Source organism: Pleurodeles waltl, chromosome 5, assembly GCF_031143425.1.
Source record: "Pleurodeles waltl isolate 20211129_DDA chromosome 5, aPleWal1.hap1.20221129, whole genome shotgun sequence".
NCBI lineage: Eukaryota > Metazoa > Chordata > Amphibia > Caudata > Salamandridae > Pleurodeles > Pleurodeles waltl.
Window position 1 is genome coordinate 626,278,644 of NC_090444.1, and position 20,814 is coordinate 626,299,457.

General features: G+C 42.0%; 1 protein-coding gene across 1 annotated transcript in view; it reads right to left on the bottom strand.

The window, feature by feature from the left end:
• SFT2D1 (SFT2 domain containing 1) overlaps window positions 1-19,521 on the bottom strand; it is a 246,834-nt gene extending 227,313 nt beyond the window's left edge. The window contains exon 1 of the mRNA XM_069234485.1: window positions 19,334-19,521. Within this exon, the coding sequence (XP_069090586.1) occupies window positions 19,334-19,396 (63 nt within the window). The 5' untranslated portion in view covers window positions 19,397-19,521. The remainder of the gene's footprint in view (window positions 1-19,333) is intronic.
• Window positions 19,522-20,814: the final 1,293 nt, after the last annotated feature.

Below are 20,814 nucleotides of genomic sequence, written 5' to 3' on the forward strand. Positions count from 1 at the left end.
CTTATTAATGAATCAGCGAAATTGGGATCTTTCTATATCGCGCAATGGACTGCTACGAAAGGAGCGAACAGGACACACATCATTTTATATGATTCCATGTTGTGAAGCCCTAGAGTTTTCAGGCGGAACAAGCAACTGCAATCACAATAGCATCTAACTGAAACTGCAAACGTAATCATTGTAGCAAAATTAAGTTACTGCAATGCCCACATTGTTAATGTTTCAAATGGCTTTTTGTATCCTCTAATAGTTCAGAACCATGATGCATGCATCATCACAGCATCCACCAAGTGCAAAATATTTGTTCCAAAAAAAATAAGTATACTGCCCTTCCCAAAAACAGTGAGTTTTGCCATCCCTCATGAAATCCTGAACAGATCACTCATTCTCTGCAGCACGCTGCGGCTCTTAAGGCATTATGCCTATGGAAATCTTGTGGACCAATGGCAGCCAAACCAATTTAGTCTTCAATAGATGCCCACTTTTGATAAATGTATGTCCTTGCTCATTTTGTTATGGAGGAAGGGTTTTTCCAAGCATGAGAACACGGTATGCGTGGGCAGGGTGATTTGTCTTACGTCGCATAGGACTTTCTCAGTTACCTTAGTGTCATGGGAACAAGGACTTCAAAATACTTTTTTGGGGGGCCCCTCTTCCCCCTTATAGTGGGTTGGGTACAATAATCTGAGCGAAAGCACCACATACCAGAAAGGGTTTATTTAGTTACCTGAAAAGGACATAATTAGGTACTCTTATTTAAACGATGGTCTGCCTAAAATTATGATTTAAACAAGTGTTATAAGGTTTCTACTGAACTGAAGTGGATTCTGAGGGAAAAAGATCATTCTCATTAACCAAAAACAAGACAGTGAAAATGGACAGAAATGAGTAAGAAAAAAAGAGAATAAATCTTTAGGGAAGCCCCTACATTAATAAAACTCACTAAAAAGATTTTAAATAGCATACAAAATGGTAGTGGGAATGGGAGTGATTCTGTGTACAGGATCTAATATGTATTGGGGTCATTAAACGTAAACCCGTATTAGACCCGAAACAGCAAACGGAAAATGCTTTGGGAGCCAGATTATCAGAGCCACAAGTTGCCCTTGGCATTAACTGATTTTCAAATTAATGTCTTGGTGACTCCGAGGTACTGAGAATAAAGCTTTATTGTACTGGCATTTGAAAAACTGTGGACCCCAATTACCAAATGTTCAATAACATTCTAAGATTTTTAAAACCTTTTAGCTAATTTTTTTGGCAAGAGGCAGAAGAACTGTTTTGTACAAATTTCAAACACACAATGTGATGGAATGAATGCCTGCAATAGGTCAAACCACTGGCAATCGTTCAGGGTAGCATCCTAACCCACTGCTCTTTTGCTCGTCATGCATCCTCAGTTTGGATCCAGACATAGGCAAATCAATCTTGACCCAACTGCAATAGGAACCGTTCAGCTTGAACTGCTAGGAGAGGTCCTCCTTGAACCGGAACCCAAGACTGGTTCGCCTTGATTGAGGCTCATCAGTCAGGTGTAGCGTGGCTCCTCCTATCACCTTCTTTGTGTTGCATGTGCCTTCGCAAGTGGCAAGGGTATTCCCAGACGTGGGCCAGTGCCCTCTGTGCCACTGGAACCAAGTTACACCCAACTGAACAGCCCCAATATGGGCGAGACAGGGCAAAAGAACAATGGGTTGAACGCTAACCTCAGCGACTACCAGTGGTTAGGTTTATTCCAAACATTGCTCCCATCTCTTTGTTTGTAATACAAATTTTAGACAACGAACATTCAAAGTAAAAAACTTCAGGAATTGCTTTCACTCTATTCCACGTGGCCTTGGGTGAGATTGCACTAATCTGAAAACCTCAAATGGAATTTGCTGGCTGTGTGTGGATGGTATTACGCTCACTCAATGCTTCAAGACTGTAGGCATTGAAAAGTTTAATCAGAAAACTTGTGAACTGACGCTTGCACTTGAAATGCTCTTTGTCCAATACTGCAACAACCAGGAGTTCCTCTTTCTTTTGCACATAACTAATGCAGCACTCTCAGCTTTCTGACTAGTGATACTTCAGCACTGCAGGCTATAGTAAAAGGCTTAAATAGTTAATCTTGTAAACTCACGTGAATCTTGCAGTTTAACTCTCAAGTGACCAGATCGTTGCCCAGAACAGCTCCAGCCAGCAACTTTTTGGGTTTAATTCTGAAAGCTCAGCAACATTTAATTATAGAATTCCTTAAGTTAAGCGCTCACCTTCAATATTTCAGAGGTGGGCAAATATCAAATAAAGTAGCAAAAGCGCAGGTTAAATACTGTAGTTCTGTTTCTATTGAAGCCTGGCCTAGACTTATGAGAGACATGGTGTTATGAGCATATTTAAATGAGAATTTCAGGTCATCAGAAACATTCTAAACGCAAACAATGTGTGTAACTGATTGAGTGTACTTTTCGGGTGCAAAATAGTCCCTTGTTCATTCCTATAGAAATAGAAGCACTTGAAATAAGTGGGTAATACTCCTTTGGGTGTAGCCAAAGCCAACTTTATGTTTATTTTGGCAAGGTCATTAAACAAAGGCCATCCACACAAAGGGAGCAATTAACAGTACTTCACCCAGCTCCTGAGGAGGAAAAGGGTGGGGCGCGATGATCTGCATCAATCATTCAGCTGTCACACTGTACCAGGGTTGGGCCTGACCAAGCTCACTGAACAAAGTAGAGAGCCCCGACCCAGGACGGAGCTCTCTTTGAACCTTTGGTTTGCAAGACCCTGGCAGGGATGTCGTGAGGGGCAGAGCTGAGACCTCAGCCACAGATGCAACTAGTGACTCCTGGATGATGGCATTTTGAACGGTCCCATCATGCAGGAGTGCAGCAGCTCTCCCCCAACTAATTTTTTTAAGTACTCAACCTAAGTTTGTGGAATTAGTGAATCAATGACCGCTCTAGGATTTCCTCATTATTTTCAAGCACTCCCCAGGCTGGAGATGCTACTCTACAGCTGGGAGTGCTGCACATTGTAGGGGTTATGTTAATGGTTGCAGTTGTTGTGGCCTGAAAGTCGTTAAGGAGAGGGGCCAAGTTTATGGTTGCAATCCAATGTCATTCCAATGTAATGCCACATTGGGGCTGCTTTTATAATTGCACTTTTATGGCTGGAAAATCTATGAAAAAAGTACATGAACACGTGTTTTGCTTATTTTAAATGCTTTATTGTTTTCACATAATGTTGACAATGATTATTGCTCACAGTAGATATTTGTAATCATCATTCATAGGTGCATGTACCCAGGGTTAATATTTTGACAACTGCATTTAAGTATGAAATGATGAATTTAACATGTGGTTTATTGCTCCGGAATCATTACCAAGCCAGTAGACTCATCACTTGATGAGATGGTGTGACCTCTTTAGGGGGTCAAAGGTGCAATTTCATCAATGGTAATTTCTATCTGCCAACGTACATGTTTGAAAACTATTGCATAGTATTTACCAGTGTGCGTTAATAAATGTATTTCTTTTTCTAAAGATAAAGTACTAACTGGACAATCATTTATTGTTATTATTGTGTGCCAGTGAACAGTGATTACTAGCCTACACCACCTCCCCAAGTAGGACTTTGACTGCTCTGCCTCAATACCCTAAGAGAGTAGAGAGCTACAATGGGGCGCTTGGTTCCCAGCAGGGGGAATTGTGTACCTATTCCTTGAATTGAAATTATCATTTATAGAGCATACTGTCACTCCCATGGCAGTATCCTGGTGGTATAAACTTGTGCAGGCCACACAGCTAATAACCCAATCCTACAATCTGCAACTACCACACAAACATAGTCACAATTTTAGACAAAAACTTACATAAAGGGTTTGCTGAAAACTATAGAAAACAATGTACATAATCCTTTAATAAGAGTTTGGCACTGGCCTCTACAATCTTCACCCAGTGAAATAAGTGACTCAGAGCATATGCAACAACAAAGAATAAGAATAGTATGGAATTCTGGTAGAGTGAATGTATTGCATTCCTCTTAATGTGTACTGAACTAAGTCACATATTTGTTATTAAGAAAGCCAATCTTTTGAAAATAAACTTATCATTTTAACCCAAAGAACAGCTAATTTGTTACAATACATTACCTACATGCCTTATGGTATTCATTTCTTAAAACAGCTCTCTTCATGCATTTTTATGTTATATTTGCATTTAGTTTTCTGCTCCGGTTATCCTGTCATGCATTATCCCACTTTTCCATTCTCCTGACTGGTGATTATGGTGTAGACTATTCATGCTACTCTTGGCATGTTAAAAAGCATTGCAAAGCCAATCAGTGTAGCTTTTCTCAAACATGCTATGGACAAGCAAATGAGTCAGGCTTTTTGTTAGGGGAAGTATACAGCAGTATGGGTCAGCAGTTCCACTTTGCACTCAGCTGTTAAAATAAATACCCTAATGAAGCAATGTTTTTTGGCTACAGCACTATGGAAGCCAGGAGCTTAGCACAACTAAGAGGTGCCCTCATAGAAGAATGTTATAAAAAGGAGTTTTAAGATCAAGTTTGAGTTGTAAGATTCATAAACAGCAAAATATTGCCCAGCGAGGGGTGTGGCCAAGATGGTGCCAAGAGCAGTCGCCTTGCTGCAAGGCTCTGCTCTGATCTGGGCCCATACATAAATATCCTGCTCTGTGGAAGTTCATTGATACCTGCTGCCCGAGGTGTCCCGAAAGCCACGAGTGCTCTGGAGAGCAGAAAGTCACCATGGCGTAGCGGTGTGGGCCCGGTGTGCGAAGACCAGAATATGCAGGCTTACGGTTCCAACATAGCACACTGGTGAGTAAACAACCTGCCTTGACCAATTACCCCCACCCCCAAAAGACAGAGCAGTGCTGTAAGCAGCTAGGAGGGCCGATGTTGCGTGCTCCCTTACAAACCTTGCAGAGACCCGCGAGTGACTGCATGAGGGTGTTACTGGTGAGCTGGGGACTGCTGTGCTGCATGGCCCTGTCCAAGCCAGAAATTGGAGCAGGAGGAAACAACTTTGTGGTGACAAAAGCGGAGCCCACCCCACCTTCTTGTCCCACTTGTGCTGACAAAGCCAGAACCGGGACTGCTGCACGGGGGCCACTTGACAGGCTGTGCCTATCGCCTGACTAGCAGGAGCGCACCAGTGAGTCTCGAAGACCTTTGCGGGGTTGTTGACACGGGTCCTCCTGATGTCCCTGCCACACAGTGCCAACGCTTTCGGGAGCTGCTTGGGTGCAAACAGCTCCTTGAAGAGGCCGGCACACCTCCTATTATATTTGCGCTATTAGCGAGGCTATGACTGCAGGGCTTGTGCAGAGGGTTACATCCCTGCCGGACACTCTGCATCATGAAGACACAACTGCCAAGCAGCTTCTTTGTGTCCCCAAGTAGCACTTCATAAGGGGTTCTCACTTACTACTGTAAACACCCAAGCAGAAATTATTGAGGGGTTTGTCAAGTATTAAGAGAAGTTGTACCCCCCACCTTGGGACCTCCCCAGAGCTATATCTGTGAGGTTACTCTTCCTAGCCTGACACCTCTGCTTTTACTGGAGCTGTGGCAACCTCTCAAAATAGAGGAGAGCCATGCGGCAATTCATCAAATGGCTCGAAATAATATTCCTGGAACAGACAGGTTCCCTGTGGAATATTATGCAACATTTACGGCCACCCTTGCCCCCAAGTTACTGGAGGTTTCCAGGAAGTTCATCAACGGGGTGTTTTGCTGGATTCCCTAAGAGAGGCCCTCATAGTAGTGCTACCTAAGCCGGGCAGAGACCCCTCCTTGATATGGGCTCTTATTGTCCACTATCACTGTTAAACATAGATTGTAAAATTGTAAGCAAGGTACTTGCCAAAAGGCTGCTCCCTTTGCTCCACTTGTTGGAGCACCCAGATCAATGTGGGTTTATTCCCCAGCTAGCAACTTACTACAACACACGCCAGTTGTGTTACATTTTGGGTGCCTTGGAGGAGACCATATATCTTTCTGTGGTGGTCTCCTTGGATTTTAAGGAAGCATTTGACACCTTGGGTGGTCCTATATGATGCTAGTGTTGGAGGACATAGGGATGGGTCCTGGGTTTTTTGGGTGAATCAGGCTGATCTACACGGAACCGCGAGCCAGAGTGAGGACAGGGCATCAAATATCATGTCAGTCTGCAATCAAGAGGGGTTCCCAGCAAGGATGCTCCTTGTTGCCTATAATGTTTGCGCTAGCCATGGAGCCCCTTACTGCATTATTAAGAGTCGGAGCCTGATTGTGGCATATCAGTGGGTGTGGACTGGCACACTGTCTCCCTTTACATGTATGATGTACTAGTGCATATACGGGCACACTGCCAGTCCTATATGACTTGTTGGAACTCTTTGGCGATGGGACGGGCCTTAGAATTAACTGGGGGAAGTCCTGTACCTGCCTCCTATGTAAGGTGGAACGCCCGGTCGGCTGCCTTAGTGCTTTGAGACATTCCAGTATCTTGGTATGAATATATACACCACGCAGACAGGGATCTCTTGAATGGCAATCATGGTAGGGCCCTAACATCAATGCGTCAGTCCTTGGGATTTTGGAGCTGCCTGCCCCTATCACACATGGGTCAGGCATCCATAGCCAAAATGATAGTTCACCCAGGGTTCCTATATTTTTTTGTGGCGATTCCAGCAGTGCCGATCAGATCCTTTTTCAAATAACTGCGGGGACTGATGTCTGACCTGGTTTGGGGGAAGCATGCAGAAATGGCCGTCGATCAATGTGCTTCAACGACCACTGCTAGGCAGGTGTTTGGGGTGCTGGACCCTAAGCTTTATTTTGCAGTGGTGCAGTTGCCCATGCCGTGGCGAGTGGGCAACATAATAGGAGAAAGTAGGTCAGTTCAGGCAGAATTGAGGAACGTTGATGTTTTGGACGGAGTGCCATACCTGGCTGAGGAGCCATAACTAGGGCAAAACCAGTCCAAGGTTCCTTGTGTTCAGGTTCAGGGAGGACCTGGCCTGGCAGTTGGGGCTGAACTGTTCCCATAAGAAGCAGGGTCAAGACTGATTTGCATAAGTTTGGATCCAAACTGAAGTGGCAAGATGAAAAAAAAAAAAAAACCATGGTTTGGGATGCGCCCTGTGCAGTTGCCTGTGGCTAAGGTTAATTCAAGCATTCCATTCATCATCTTGTTGTTTTTGCATTTGCCGCCTTAAGTGTGTCGGGCATGCCCACATGTGGGACCCAGGCTCACTGTGCCACTGGAACCAAGCTATACCTAGCTGAAGAGTCCTAACTAGAACAAAACCGGTCCTAGGTTGCTTGTGTTCCAGTTCAGGGAGGACACAGCCTGGCAGTGTTGCCTGGACTGTCCCCGTAAGGAGCAGGGTCAAGGCTCATCTGTCTATAGCTGAGTCCAAACTGAGCTAGCATGGTGAGCAAAAAAACACAATGGACTGGGATTGGCCCGAGCTATTGCCGGTGGCTGAAATTAATTCAAGCATTCTGTCCATCACCTTGTTGTTTTTGCACAAATATGGGTGCAAATAATGCAAATGCCCCATGATCCTCTACTGTACCTGATAGGAGTTATTAAACGGACAATACGCACCAAACATTACACAACACTTGTTGCGCTGGCCTTAGCTCTGTTTAAGCGCTCAACTGCAATGTCTTAGAAAGCAGCTTAGCCCCCGTACTACTGCTTGCTGGCTCCAAGTAGTTCATAAATGGGCAGTCGCTGAGGAAGATGCTATATCTCATGACCGACGGCTTCAGGGGCTGGGAGTTCTACCACACTTTGGGATACATACGTTCTCAAATTGTTTGATAAGTTAGACCCACACCCGCCCACTAGTTTGCCTTGCTCGTTAATATTGGATGGTTCCTGGCCTTGGGTGAAGAGGCGGTTTGGAGCGTCGTCCCCCGCCTGCTGCGAGCTGCGCAGGACAAAAATAGAATGGCAATGAAAATATTTAATTGCCATTTTACTTTTCCCCCCGCAGCACACACCAGCCCAGAAACATGCTGGGTGTGTTATCTGGTGCCGGCAGCAGAGGACTGGAGCAGTTCCTGACAGGGATGCTCCAAAGTGTGCATGTCACTTTGGTAGGCTGCTTTGCACTGGCCAAACTGTCATGCGCACTTTGAAGCTCTCCACTCAGCTGTCTAAGACAGCTTGGTGGAGATCGGACACAGACCTTCAAAGCCTGAAGAAGCATCCAGCCAGGGTGTTCCATCCAATCCAGGTGATTCTTCCATGCTGGTTAACAGCATGAGAACAGCATCTGGACTGGGTAGAGGATCTCTTCCTCTATCGGAGAGCAGAAACACACGGAGGAGGACCCGTAAGTGTTTTTTTTTTTTTTTTAAATGTGTAATGCATGTTTGTAGTGCATGTAAGTGTGTAGGGCATGTAAGTGTAATGTTTGTGTTATAGTTAGTGTTATTTGGGCTTCAGGACAGAGGGGTGGTTTACTTTAGGGTTTTGGAGGGAGGGGGGTGTGTTTTCTTTTTTTCTTTTTGATGAAGTGGTGGAGAACTTCACTCGCCCCACCACTTTAAAAAAGGTACAAGCCACCGCTGCTTGGGTGTAGTTTTGCTGAGAGTTATGGATAGACTGGTGTTTCCCCATTCCACACCTCGCCGACGATCTCAAGATGAGGTACTCTGGGTCCCTTACGCTCCCTGTTCTCCTCCACTATGCTGTCCATACCATGTATATTGATAATAATATTGTGATTATATGAATGTGCCTCAGATGCCACCCTCACATCCCTAGCCAACTATTTGTAACTACTTGCTGTTTGTTCACGATATGTATAGTATTGGCAACACTTCTAATGAGTGCATTGCACCGGCTTTATTCAATTTGTTATTGCATTGGATCAACACATTGACATGCATAATGTTATACTTTCTCTTTGCCATTTGGTACTGTTTTATTGATGCCTTGAGTGTGAACTGCAGTGTTGATACTTTACTTGCCATATCTATGATCTACTGATGTAGTTTGTAAACGCCAATCGAGAAATATTTTCAAAAGAAGCAAAATACTGCACAGAAGAGACATTTAACAATGGGCCAGTATTTTCCCTGCAGCTCTCAGAAAAGCTTATGTTTGTAAATGTTTTTAGTTTGTGAACAAAACAAAACCAGTAAATTAAACAAGTTATCAGCACAGCAAAGGAAAACAGATGAACCTGCAGGGGTGATAAAGACTAGCCTTGGCCTATCATGAAGACAAGCAAAATGTGTTTCTTTGCCAGTGGATTTTAGTGATGCTGTGCAGCATGGCTAATCACTGAAAAAAAAAACAGAAAACAGAGCTATGCCGCATCCGTCCCCCTAAAGGGTGTAGTTGCATGATACCAAGTGACACAAGTGCTTTTTTATTATTCTTTACCAATCAGAGTTAGATCAGTAAATAAAAAACATGCAAACAGTAGCACAAAGATGTGTTTTTTCTATCTTGAGACCTGGGTGGGGGAAGCAACAAGAAGGGAGACAATCCAGGGGGAGGCAACATGGAAAGCACAGGTGGGGAAGGAAGTAATAGGAGGAGAAGAAAGACATGGCAAAAGCAATACAGAGGGTGAGGGTCAGAAGCAATACAGAGGGCAAGGAAAGCAACACAGGACAGAGAGCGGAATGTGGAGCAAGGGGGAAAGAGAAGCACACAGGGTATAGAGATTAAGGTATATCTGTTGATGGGGAGCAAACAAGTGAAAAAGCACTGAGGAGGGAGAAGCACATGAAGGTACTCAGAACATGAAGGGGAAGAGGGAGAAGCACAGGGACAAGAGAGACCAACTGAGCACAGCAGAAGAGGTGGGGGAAGAGCAGTACACGAGACAGCTGGAAAATACATGCACTGTTGTGGAGGACCCTAGCAGAAAGAAAAAGTAGTACTTAAATAGTGAGCAGTCGTAGGACACAAGTAAATCATCCATGTGCTAGACGACGGACAAAAGCAAAAGGAGGAGGTAAAGCCCACAGAAGCTGACAAATAAAAAGCAAGCAACTAAGAGTGACAATAAAGCCAAGCCAACCAATGGGCATGTTTTAAGGACACTGGAAGCTGACAAGAGGTCTTTTTGCCAACAGACAGCTTACTCTATCTAGTAAGTGAAACGTAAAAATCAAAAATCTGCAACCATCGGTTATTAAGGCAATGAACGGTTATAAAGGCAATGAAGTAAATGTATCAAACGCATCATGTTGCTTTTGTAGTCATACAAGGGGGTTATTTGAGCAGTATCATCAATGAAAACAAATACATTAAATTAAATGGCCTTGATCGGCACAACAAAGCAATGGCAAAACATAAAAACCCCATGAAAGCCAAGTAATTGAGTGGATTGACCCAATGCCTGCTCTCTCTCTCTCTCCCTCTACACTTTATGTACTTTTTAGGGTCGAGCGCAAAGCGACTTGTCCCTGGTGTAATCTCTCTGTGGGTTTTAACCATGCCCATGTCAAGCCCTTCAGTTTGGTTGGTTCCTGGGCTTCCCTTTTATAATTAGATTGATTTAATTAGTGAAAGGCATATGTCATTCCTTTTTCGGTGTTTAGCCAGCCTCAAGCGCACCGGCTAACTACTGAAAACATATAAGGCTCCATCTTTTCCGTATGGTTTCTGCACTAATTTTTCTCTTTATTTCTTAGGCAACGGGATCTCCCTGGGCAGTAGTAGAGCACTTTGCATGACATCGACCCTGTTATATGGATATTTGCACTTTTGCTGGTTATATTGATAATTGCACTTTTGCCAGTTACATGGATAACTGCACTTTTGCCAATACGTTTCACTCAGAGCGAAGTTCTGTTTCCTTTTGTGTGTTTGCTTCACGCTGATGACAGCCGTCGGCTCGCTTATGTGAAACTGTTTTACTTTTCTGTTTATTTGGCAAGAAGTCCAGTTGTGTATTTACAACGCTAATAGTTTTAACTCGAGTAAACGTGAGACCCATTGCATTGCAAATGCTTGTTTAAAGTTGGTAACATGGGGTCACCCTCAAATCAACAGCTTTCTCTAGCAAGCTATAAAGAGTAGGGCAACATTGATTCACTGTCATTATTTGAATAAGCATCACCGTGAACAGCCAGAGCCACAAAAGTTTGAGATTAATGTATCATTCCTAAATCTATAAATACATACAGCGATCAAATATACAACAAATACAAACTGCACTTAATCAGCATTGGTTATTAAATGTAAAAAAGCAGGCAGACGTTGCATTTGAAAACATGTTCTCAGGGTGATGTGAGAAAACATGTGGCAACATATATAAGAAAAAACAAGAAATCATGTGGATGTTAGACAATAGCTGACTTATAAAGACGTCTAAGAAATATGTTCTACACAAAGTTTCACAAGCCTAGTTATTTTTAAAGTCGACATCTGCGTATTAATACGTGATGATCATCATCAGAACAAAAATGATGTAAAGGAGTACTTTGCCATCTATAAGTGCAGAGGTCTCAAGGGAAAGGGCGGCAGGGAAATTAACTGAGAGCATTCTGAAATAGACAGGGGCTAAGGACGGCCAGCTGGTTTGGGAAACTCCGAGAGAGTGCTGGTCTTAAAATGAACAAGGGAAGGTTCCTGATGGACCCACATAAAAACCAAAAACTGGGGAAATGTAGAATGGCAGGCCAGCTTGCCCTGGTAGAGTGGGAAGAAAGAAGAAATGTCTCCTATAGAGACAGGACTAAATTTGTCATTTTGAGCAGATTTCTTCCTGATACTGGAATACATGCACTAGTATTCAGTAAACTGGAAGATACAAAAGTGAAATATGAAGACGGTTGTACAAAAGCCCAAGTCTGACATATTCAATTCAATTGATCAGTATGTTCAATAACCGATGAGGATTAAACGTGTTTTATTTGTTGCATATGTATTGCCTCCTTCTGGATCATGGATTTAGTGAGTGCATTTACTCATTGGGATGATACTTTAATCCACAATATGCTGTGCCTCCGACCAGTCACACCGACATAGATCTAAATGATACCACAGTGAACCACTGTTGCCTCCCTTTGCGATACTCATGATTCATGTAGAGATTATAGGGTGTCTCCTCTTGCTTGTTATTACTCTTGCCACTTTTGGCAGTGCAAATATAGACAGTAAACCATAATTCGGAGGTTGACCTCATTAAACAGACCATAACGGAGTTCCTGATCTTTACCATATTCCCACCAATACACTGCAAATGGATAATTAGCACCTGAAAGAGCCCTGCAGCACATTTAGAAATAGAATAAGAGGTGAAATCATTCCAGGAGTGACACGCAAGATCCTTTCAATGTTACCACCAATATGGAACCTCATAGGTGAACCTACATAATCCACAGATGATGAAAAAAGGGAGCTTAATGCTCTTCCCTTAAGTATCCATGGTGTGCCACAGGTGCTCATACATTAGATCAATAAGAATAATTCCTCAAAACATAATAGGAAGGTGTGCCATGCACTATCTCTCAAATTGGGGGCAGGGTGCTGAGAAGGGGTGTCATTTTCTGTATATTTCGTAGAAGAGGTAAAATGAGCCTCCAGCTACTGCACAGATTCAGTCTAAGTTTTAAGCAGTGACTTTATTTTTTTCCCATACCTAATCTTACATTAACTATACTTTATGGCTAAGCAGATGTTTTTTTCTAACTATTCTAAAGATTGGACAAGTGGGCTACACATTTTGGACCAGGAAAGGTGGCAACCATACCTAAACAAAATGCCATTCCTTATTTATTATATGCATTTAGTATCAAGATGATAATTTTAGATGTCCAACTGCCCCAGCGTTATATTGCTTCTTCAGAATGGAATGCTAGTTGAAGCTACACTGAATCGAAAATACAACATATGATTACAGTTAGATACGAAATCAAACACAAAATTTCATTCTAACATACTTTCATGTTTGTAATAATGAAAAACATCTAGACGATAAGGTGCCACGTTCTCCAAGATTGTTATATGAGGAAATGGGACTTATTCACAGGATCTCTATGGGGAAATCTTGCCAAATTTACCATAAATGGGTTGATGGTTGATCTGACCCCATTTACTTAGTTACACTATCTCTCTCCTATCTCTAAAATGTTAGCTTTCTTAGTTCACACTCAGTTACTATTTTACAATGATGACTTACATTATTTTTTGGGGAAATGTGCCATTCATTCTTATGAAGCAACTGCCATATATGTTTGTTATCAAAGTATGCATATACCATTCTCAGCATGTTCCCACATGTGGATCATGTTTTGTCCACTATCCCCTACCTGAAACTTTAACATGGGTACAACTGCCAGCGGGCTGCTACATACGAAGCCAAATATGCAAATGGGTCAGTAATAACACACTTGGAAAGCTTGCATCAGATTTAAGGAGAGTGGATTTTAGTAAAAGGCCCAAAGGAGTCACCTTCCTTCTGGCCACCCTAGCATGGACTCATTCCCATAAGGTGTTTCACATGATATAAACCATTGATAGGGTTTGTTTGGAACCATTAACCATGTTATTTGTCAAAACACTCAATAAATGGTTTCTGAGGCTGTCTAAGTGGGTCAAGTGTCAGTCAATATGAACCTTGCTATTTATGGACGTCTCACACACGAACTGTTACACAACTTTAATGCATATGCAAAATCATGGAACAACCCACAGAAGAGTGCCACGCTAAACAAAGCAACTCACTAGTCTGTTACTTGCTCTCACTGTATAGCCAATCTGAATTCTCTGCTTGTTCAGTGCTCTGTAAATTAACAATATTATATATCAAAAGAAATACCTTTCAGGGTTAGAGTGACGCATAAATTATGCAAAAAAGAATAGAGAACTCTGGGTAGTTCCCAAGTTTACGTGGGGAGCAGCTCTAGTAAGGAGCACCCTGCAACACCAGCGACACTCTAGATTTGCTCACCTCAAATGTCTGTTTATCTAGCAACGTTTTTAAGCATAGGATCAGCACAGTGCTATCCACGCCGAGCTAGATAGTGACAAAGTCTTTTGCCATTTGTACAGCAAAGTCTTTAAGCATAGGTTTGACAAAGTGTTAACCTTGCCGAGCTGTAAAATGACAAATTTACCCAGAGCTCTCTATTCCTTTTTTTATATATACACACACATATATATGTATATATATATATATATATATATATATATATACACACACACACACACACACACACACACAAAGATACATCACAAAAGTAGTCCCGAAGTTGATGGAACACGACATGAAAACACAAAGCCATACATTAAAAACTAAGCTGTGTGTCTCATGTGGTATTCAGTCTAAAACTAAAAACTGAACTTCTTGTACATTGAGTAGGCTATAACACACTTTTTAACACTGCCTCAAGTAATCCTACCTAAAAACTCTCTCTCTGAAAATAAAGGTAAGGGGAACTTAAGTAATTACTCCCACCCACGAGTTTAAAAATCAAGAATACAAAAAGTTTTGCTTCCTTCTAGGTTTAGAGAAGAGAAAACACTATCACCAATGATTTACAGACAACATCTGCAGACTCTTGGCATGCTGTTTCACCCAGGTGCATAGCAATAACAAAGACTGGGGTTGGAACATTGTCACTTTGTTTCCATGGGCAAAAAAAGTACCAAGTATTATATATACACACTGGCATACGCGTAATACGGAAATCTACAAATATCGCAGAATTCTGTAAAGTACCTATTTGTCACTAATTCTGTTGTTGAGTTGACAAATACGAAAGTTTAACAGTTCAGTCTATGCACACTGATCATTTACAGCACTAAAGGCACACTGTGATTTTAAATGGAAAATAATTAAAAGTTAAAGTTAAAAACATTAAAAGCAAGTGTTCTAGCTTTATTCTCAGACTTGTGTTATAGTATCTCAGAGGAGTCTTTCAATACTATTACAGATCTTGATTGTGCTACTCATTTTTTAAGCTAAGCACATTTACCTAGCTTCTGGTACAAAACGTCCTTTTACAGCTTCTGATTCTCCTCTAGTGATGTATTTAAATCGTTCTGTATAGTGTCATCCATGTCTAGGGCGTTTTTCTGCAAATTATCAAAAACACAGTAAACGACTGCGTGAAAGTGCAGGTGGAGATATAATAGAAAGAATAGTACTAATATTTTTTCAAATGAAGAAACAACACACCAGTACCTGTGACTGAGGGAGGTATTGTGAATCTGAAATAAGATCCTGCACCACTGAGACGAAAAGGGGGTGGACATTTACAAATCGAGCTAGGAAAAAATAATAATAATCAAAGCGCCACAACCAGAATGACTTTTCACTAACTCACCATTACAAGTCCAAATTTAACAGCTGATCTGTACAGACCAATTTTCAGAAGAGTGGGTAATCTGATGTCCTTTTTGAGATGGAACTCGAGCATTGTATACCCTATAGTCGTATACTGCAAGGGACCAAGCACATCTTTTGCCACTTCAAATTGCGTTGTTAAAAACTGGTGACTGGAAAAAGACCAAAAAAAGAACAGGTGAAAATCCTGTAAAAATGAGGACTTGAGGTGGGAAAATGCTTGACATTTTTAAGGCAGCCAGAGGGGGGCAGAAATTCAAGAAAGACAAGAATCATTAGAGGCACAGATAAAAGGAACCAGAGATCCAGGTACCAACAGTGTGAAAGTCCCTCTAGTCCCTTTATTAGTCAACTAGCTCCCAACTCCCTACCAACACTGTAGGTGCTTCAGTCGCTGTTCAATGCCAACTGCTGCCTAACGGTGTATTAGATCCCAAAAACAATACTAACGTACTATGTACCAACCATTTTTCCTCTAAATCTGCATTGGTGTAAAAACTCACTAATACCGTAATACAACAAGTAAAGAAAGTTACAGCACAAGATCTACTGATGCGGGAAAGAAGGACATTAGCCCTTAACCTGGCAAAAGCAAGGAAAACAAAGAATTCGGCCAGCACCACAACAAAAAACACGAGACGACTACTCTAAAAATGAAAGCCTAACTGCATCATGCCCCCAAAGGTGTGGCTGATAGAAAAAGCCGCAGATGTAGAAAAGGGAAAGAAGTAGATCGCCTCAAAAGCAAAGAAGTGAAGGCCTGAACAGTAAATAGATTATGTGACTGCCTGCTTGTGGACATACACGAGGAGACGCGCAATCTGCCCTTGATCATTCTTACACCATGTGGCATGCTACTGAAGGAGGCACTACAATTCCAATGAATACAGTGATCCTGGAAAGAAAATAAGCAGTTTCTTCACAATGAAGTCCAAGAAAGATGACCCACCAGGTAATGCGATCAACGACATATAGTACCCCACTAATGAAGGCCTTACTTTTCTTGAGTCTGGTCTCCAACCTGGACCTCTGCAGACTGAACATATAGCGAGGACTGAGAAACGTCAAGAATATGACAAGGGAACTGCCCACCCAGAAAGGGAGCAACCAATTTTAGCAACGATGAAGACAATGTGCAGGCACCGAATGCAACAGCTGAGGCACTGAGCTTCGTCGTCGAAACTAGAACTGCAAATAACAATTCTCCATGAAATGGCTGTGCAGGTTGCAAAAATAAATTGAAAAATAAGTGGTAAACTGTTAAAGAATATACTTTACCAGCTGAATGTGATTTGGCTTTTCTTGCAAGAATTAGGAGATGTTCCAAAGTGGTTTCACCTACTGATATCCAAGTGCAAGGAAACATGGTGAGGGGCATCTATGATGTAAACGATGGTACCAATCTCACCATTGCCCTGGTACAGAACCACGCTTATAATGACTCTGGTAGGACACTTCCTTTCAAGTGGGACGATCAACTAGAGGGCACAAACCAATCCAAGCCAATGGACTCCAAAAAAATTACAAGAATCAAGTGCCTAGTACAAGGGTAAAGAGAAGACTAATGCTGACATAAACTATACTAAGAGGCAAAAGGGAGCGACGGGGCAATAAGTGAGGAGCCCTAACATCGGACCACCAACTGGATGAGTTCTGTACAAAATTTTGCACCAGCAAGAGACCAGAGAGACAGAGTGGGAACATGGAATGTCAGAAAGTATGTGATTTACAAACTAATAGAAGAAGACTACGAGTGGAAACAAGAAGAGAAAGACTGAGAATCCAATGCATCGATGTCTGAAGCAGCCTAGGCTCTAGATCCACAAGCTACTAAAACGTATTTCCGCCATTTTATCTGCCAACACAAGTTCTACTATAAAACCTGATGCAGCAGAATTTGATCCATCGTTGGCATCTATCAAGTTGGCCACAAAATTAAGAGTGGAAGATTCACCAAGTATGGAAGCTGATGCAACCAGGCACAAGAAAGTACATAAGGGCGCAAGGAAGCTGGAGCAAAGGATCTTGGGAGGATGCAAGATTGTCTTAATATAGGAAGCCTACCTGTGTTTGTGGAACATACACAAAAACAGAGGTGGCCATCAGTGAGGGCCAGACTGAAAAAAGTGACAAACATGCTAACCACTGGTACTGAAGCATTGTAGAACAGAACATTTTAAATATAAACAACATACTGAAGCGTGTGAAGGCCTTCTCAGAATAAGTTCAAAGGCTATCACATGATATACTCTCCGCGAGGTTTCCAGCACAGAGGAATCTTCACAAATCAGAGCTGTCAGAACTGCACCAGCGTGTGCGTTACGGAGCTACACAGAATCCTTCTATAACTGAAATATAAAGATCTCCCTACAACTTCAGGAATTATATGCAAATATTCTGACCATAACTCCAGAAAGCAATCTCAGGGCGAGATTGAGACTGCAGTTTTCAAGTCACTGTGTGCCCTGCGCCCAGATGTAATGAAAGACATAGCTAATTTTCAAATAAAACAGGACTTAGAAAATACAGGAAAGATATCATATCAATATCAGTATAAGTATTAAAGCCCATTACGATGACAAGTGAAGGTGGGTTGCTGGGGCACCGGTGAGTGTGTACAATGCTACAACATATGAATCACAGATAAATGTGCCCCAAATATACAAGAAGTTCCCACAACTAAGAAATCTTAGCTTTTACAGGCGTAGTCAAGTGCCGAGAACAGGATATTTGAACCAAAATGATATATTCTGTTTTCAGGAAATCTGGAATCCTTAAAGTTTCAGCTCTGTTGTGTTCACTTCCCCTCTTGGAGAGAGGAATGTGTGGGTGATTGCCTGTAAGAACATGGACAGGGTAGGTGGTTTGCAAGAGTGTTAAGGACATAAAACAAGGCAGAGGTTCGAGAACAGTAATATTCGACTTCTTCAAACAAAAACAAAAACAAAAAACACAAAACACAACACAAACAATCCACGTATTACTTCAACCAGCTCCTGGCTACAAACACCAAGCTGGTGTAGTTTGAAGCACCTGGTTGCTTCAGGTCCACTGGCAACACACCAGCACCCCAATGTTGACTTCTTTTTTCACTCACTGGAACTCTTTCTCTTCTGTCACTGCCCGTTCTCTATCCTGTTTCCTATGCTAAGGTTGATCAGTGTACAGTGTGTGGTTTTTTTTTTGTGTAATAATCCTAAAACAAATACCAGTGTTCAGACTCAAAGTGATGTGTGATTTCTGGGGTTTGAGGCAAAAGTAAGCATTTTAACAAAATAATTATGAGTCATGGGTGTCAAACTCTATTACGTGTATGTATATGAGCCATTAGGGCTGACCGAGGTGGTAACTAACGCGGTACAATAGGTACAGTGACACTATGGGCAGATGGTGTGTAGGGCCCACTACGACCCAATAATGGATTTTGTAACCTAATCAAGGGCAATGAATGCCTATTTCCTGTTTACATAAGGGGACATGACAACCTTACAACACAAGGCTGACAAAGAAGTAATCCTTCCTACCAGAACATCAGACTCATTCCCAATCAGCAAGGCTGCAAAGGTAAGTCCTGACTTCAAACTAACAAAGCAAAATCCAAGCACCACTGTCTGAAACCAAAAATGAAATCCATATGTCATCAAACATAGTAAAAATAGGCTCAAACTGTTTAGTTATAATAAACCCAAGATCGATGAAATTAGTTCTTCTGATAAGATAATGTGTCCTTCTATCATTCACATAAAATGCGATGCAAGCAACTGTGCAAGTTTGTCAAGTAGCAGCAGCACAGGGGTGTGAAGAACTTAACAGAAGTTAATGAAACATAAGACTGTCATTGCTATCTTGGCTTCTACAATTAAGTGTGCAGAAATGGGCCAAGTGTGAAAAGTTAGGAGTCTGAAATAATGAAAGCCAAAGTATTTAACTGTCCTGGATCTGTAAACCCCTCTCTCGCTGCCCAAATGTCCCTCAACGCCCCAACCCGCGTGCACCGTTTGGATCTCTACCTGTGCGGTCAGCCCCTGCTCCTCATCCTCGTGGCCGCTCAACACCCGGCGAAGCTTGTCCATGGTAACGTTCCCCTCTCCTCCACCTAGCTCAATTTAACATACAGAGGGGATTAAAAACCCTGTCACCTCCCGCTCCAGCTCTGCAGTGCAGTTTCGGCCACGCCCACCCCTCCAAAAACAGGAAGTCACGAGCCGCCTTCTCCGGATTTACTGACAGTTCGACAGGATCTGAAGCGTCAGCTGCAAAGCTCGAAGGGTGGCAGCGCCAGGACGTGCCCTGCCACCATGTTACAATTATTTTGGCTCTTATTTGCTGCCAGGAATAGGTATATATATTTAGGAATTTTACTCATAAATTTGATTTTATTCGTAATTTTTCTTAGTAAACGTTTTGCAACGGTAGGCCCCTTTTTTTGCTATAGTAAATATTATATACTAGAGTATTTCTATCTGCGACCATCGACCATTTAGAAAAATACCCATTTCGATTAGATGAGAAGTTTGAATTTGAGTTTTCTACGTATCTCCCTGATATATTGAAGAATTTAAATTATGGACGCCCGGATGACGTATCTTTTCGGTGGCATGTCAACGACAGAATATTTTGAACTGTTCAGCAAACATTGTCTGTTTTCAGTGTCTATAGTATGCTGTTCTGTCTGTAGTTTTCTTATCTTCCCAGAGCTACTAATTCGTTTTACGCTCCGCGTGCTCTTACGAAATAAAAAAACTAAATAGAAGTAACTGCCGGCAACGTCCCGGTATTTTGTGAAATGGAGCCACCATTTTTTCGACCTGATCTTTCTGCGCAATTTGAATCCAACAGCAATTAATCTACTTTCTCGGGGAATTACAGAGTTGAACCACGAGTTTCTAAAGAGCGTTCACGAACAGTAGGCGAGACAAAATTAAACAGAGCAACCAAGATTTCCTTGCCCTTTCTTGGGTGAGTAGTTCTCTTAGTCCTGTGGTTCCCAACCTTTTGACTCCTGAGGACCCCCCTTGAATCACTACTGCAAGTCAGGCACCCCCAAGCAATTTGTACGATTTAAATTTCAAACATTAAAACAGCAATTAGCAAAAAATGCACAAACAACACAACAAACAAAAACTCGAATTACTAAAGATAAAATTATTCTACATTATAGAATATGTAAAAATCAAAACATTTTATTGGGAAAGATGACGCTGCTAACAACTAACGTTTAAATACTTGGTTTTATTTAGGAAAACTTAATCCGCTGGTCAGATTTCACATCTCCCAAGCGTTTTCTGTTTTTATTTTTTAGGTACATAAGATTTGAGAAAGCTTTTTCACATATATGTATGGTGGGGAAAGGAAGTAAAACCATAAGGGCTTCTCATCTCTCCATAGCCTCTGCCACTTGTAATTCAATTTTTTCATAGCACCTCTCATACAAGTGTAGGGTGTCAGCACTTTACAGTAAACTACAAGTTATAGGATTGACATGTCATCC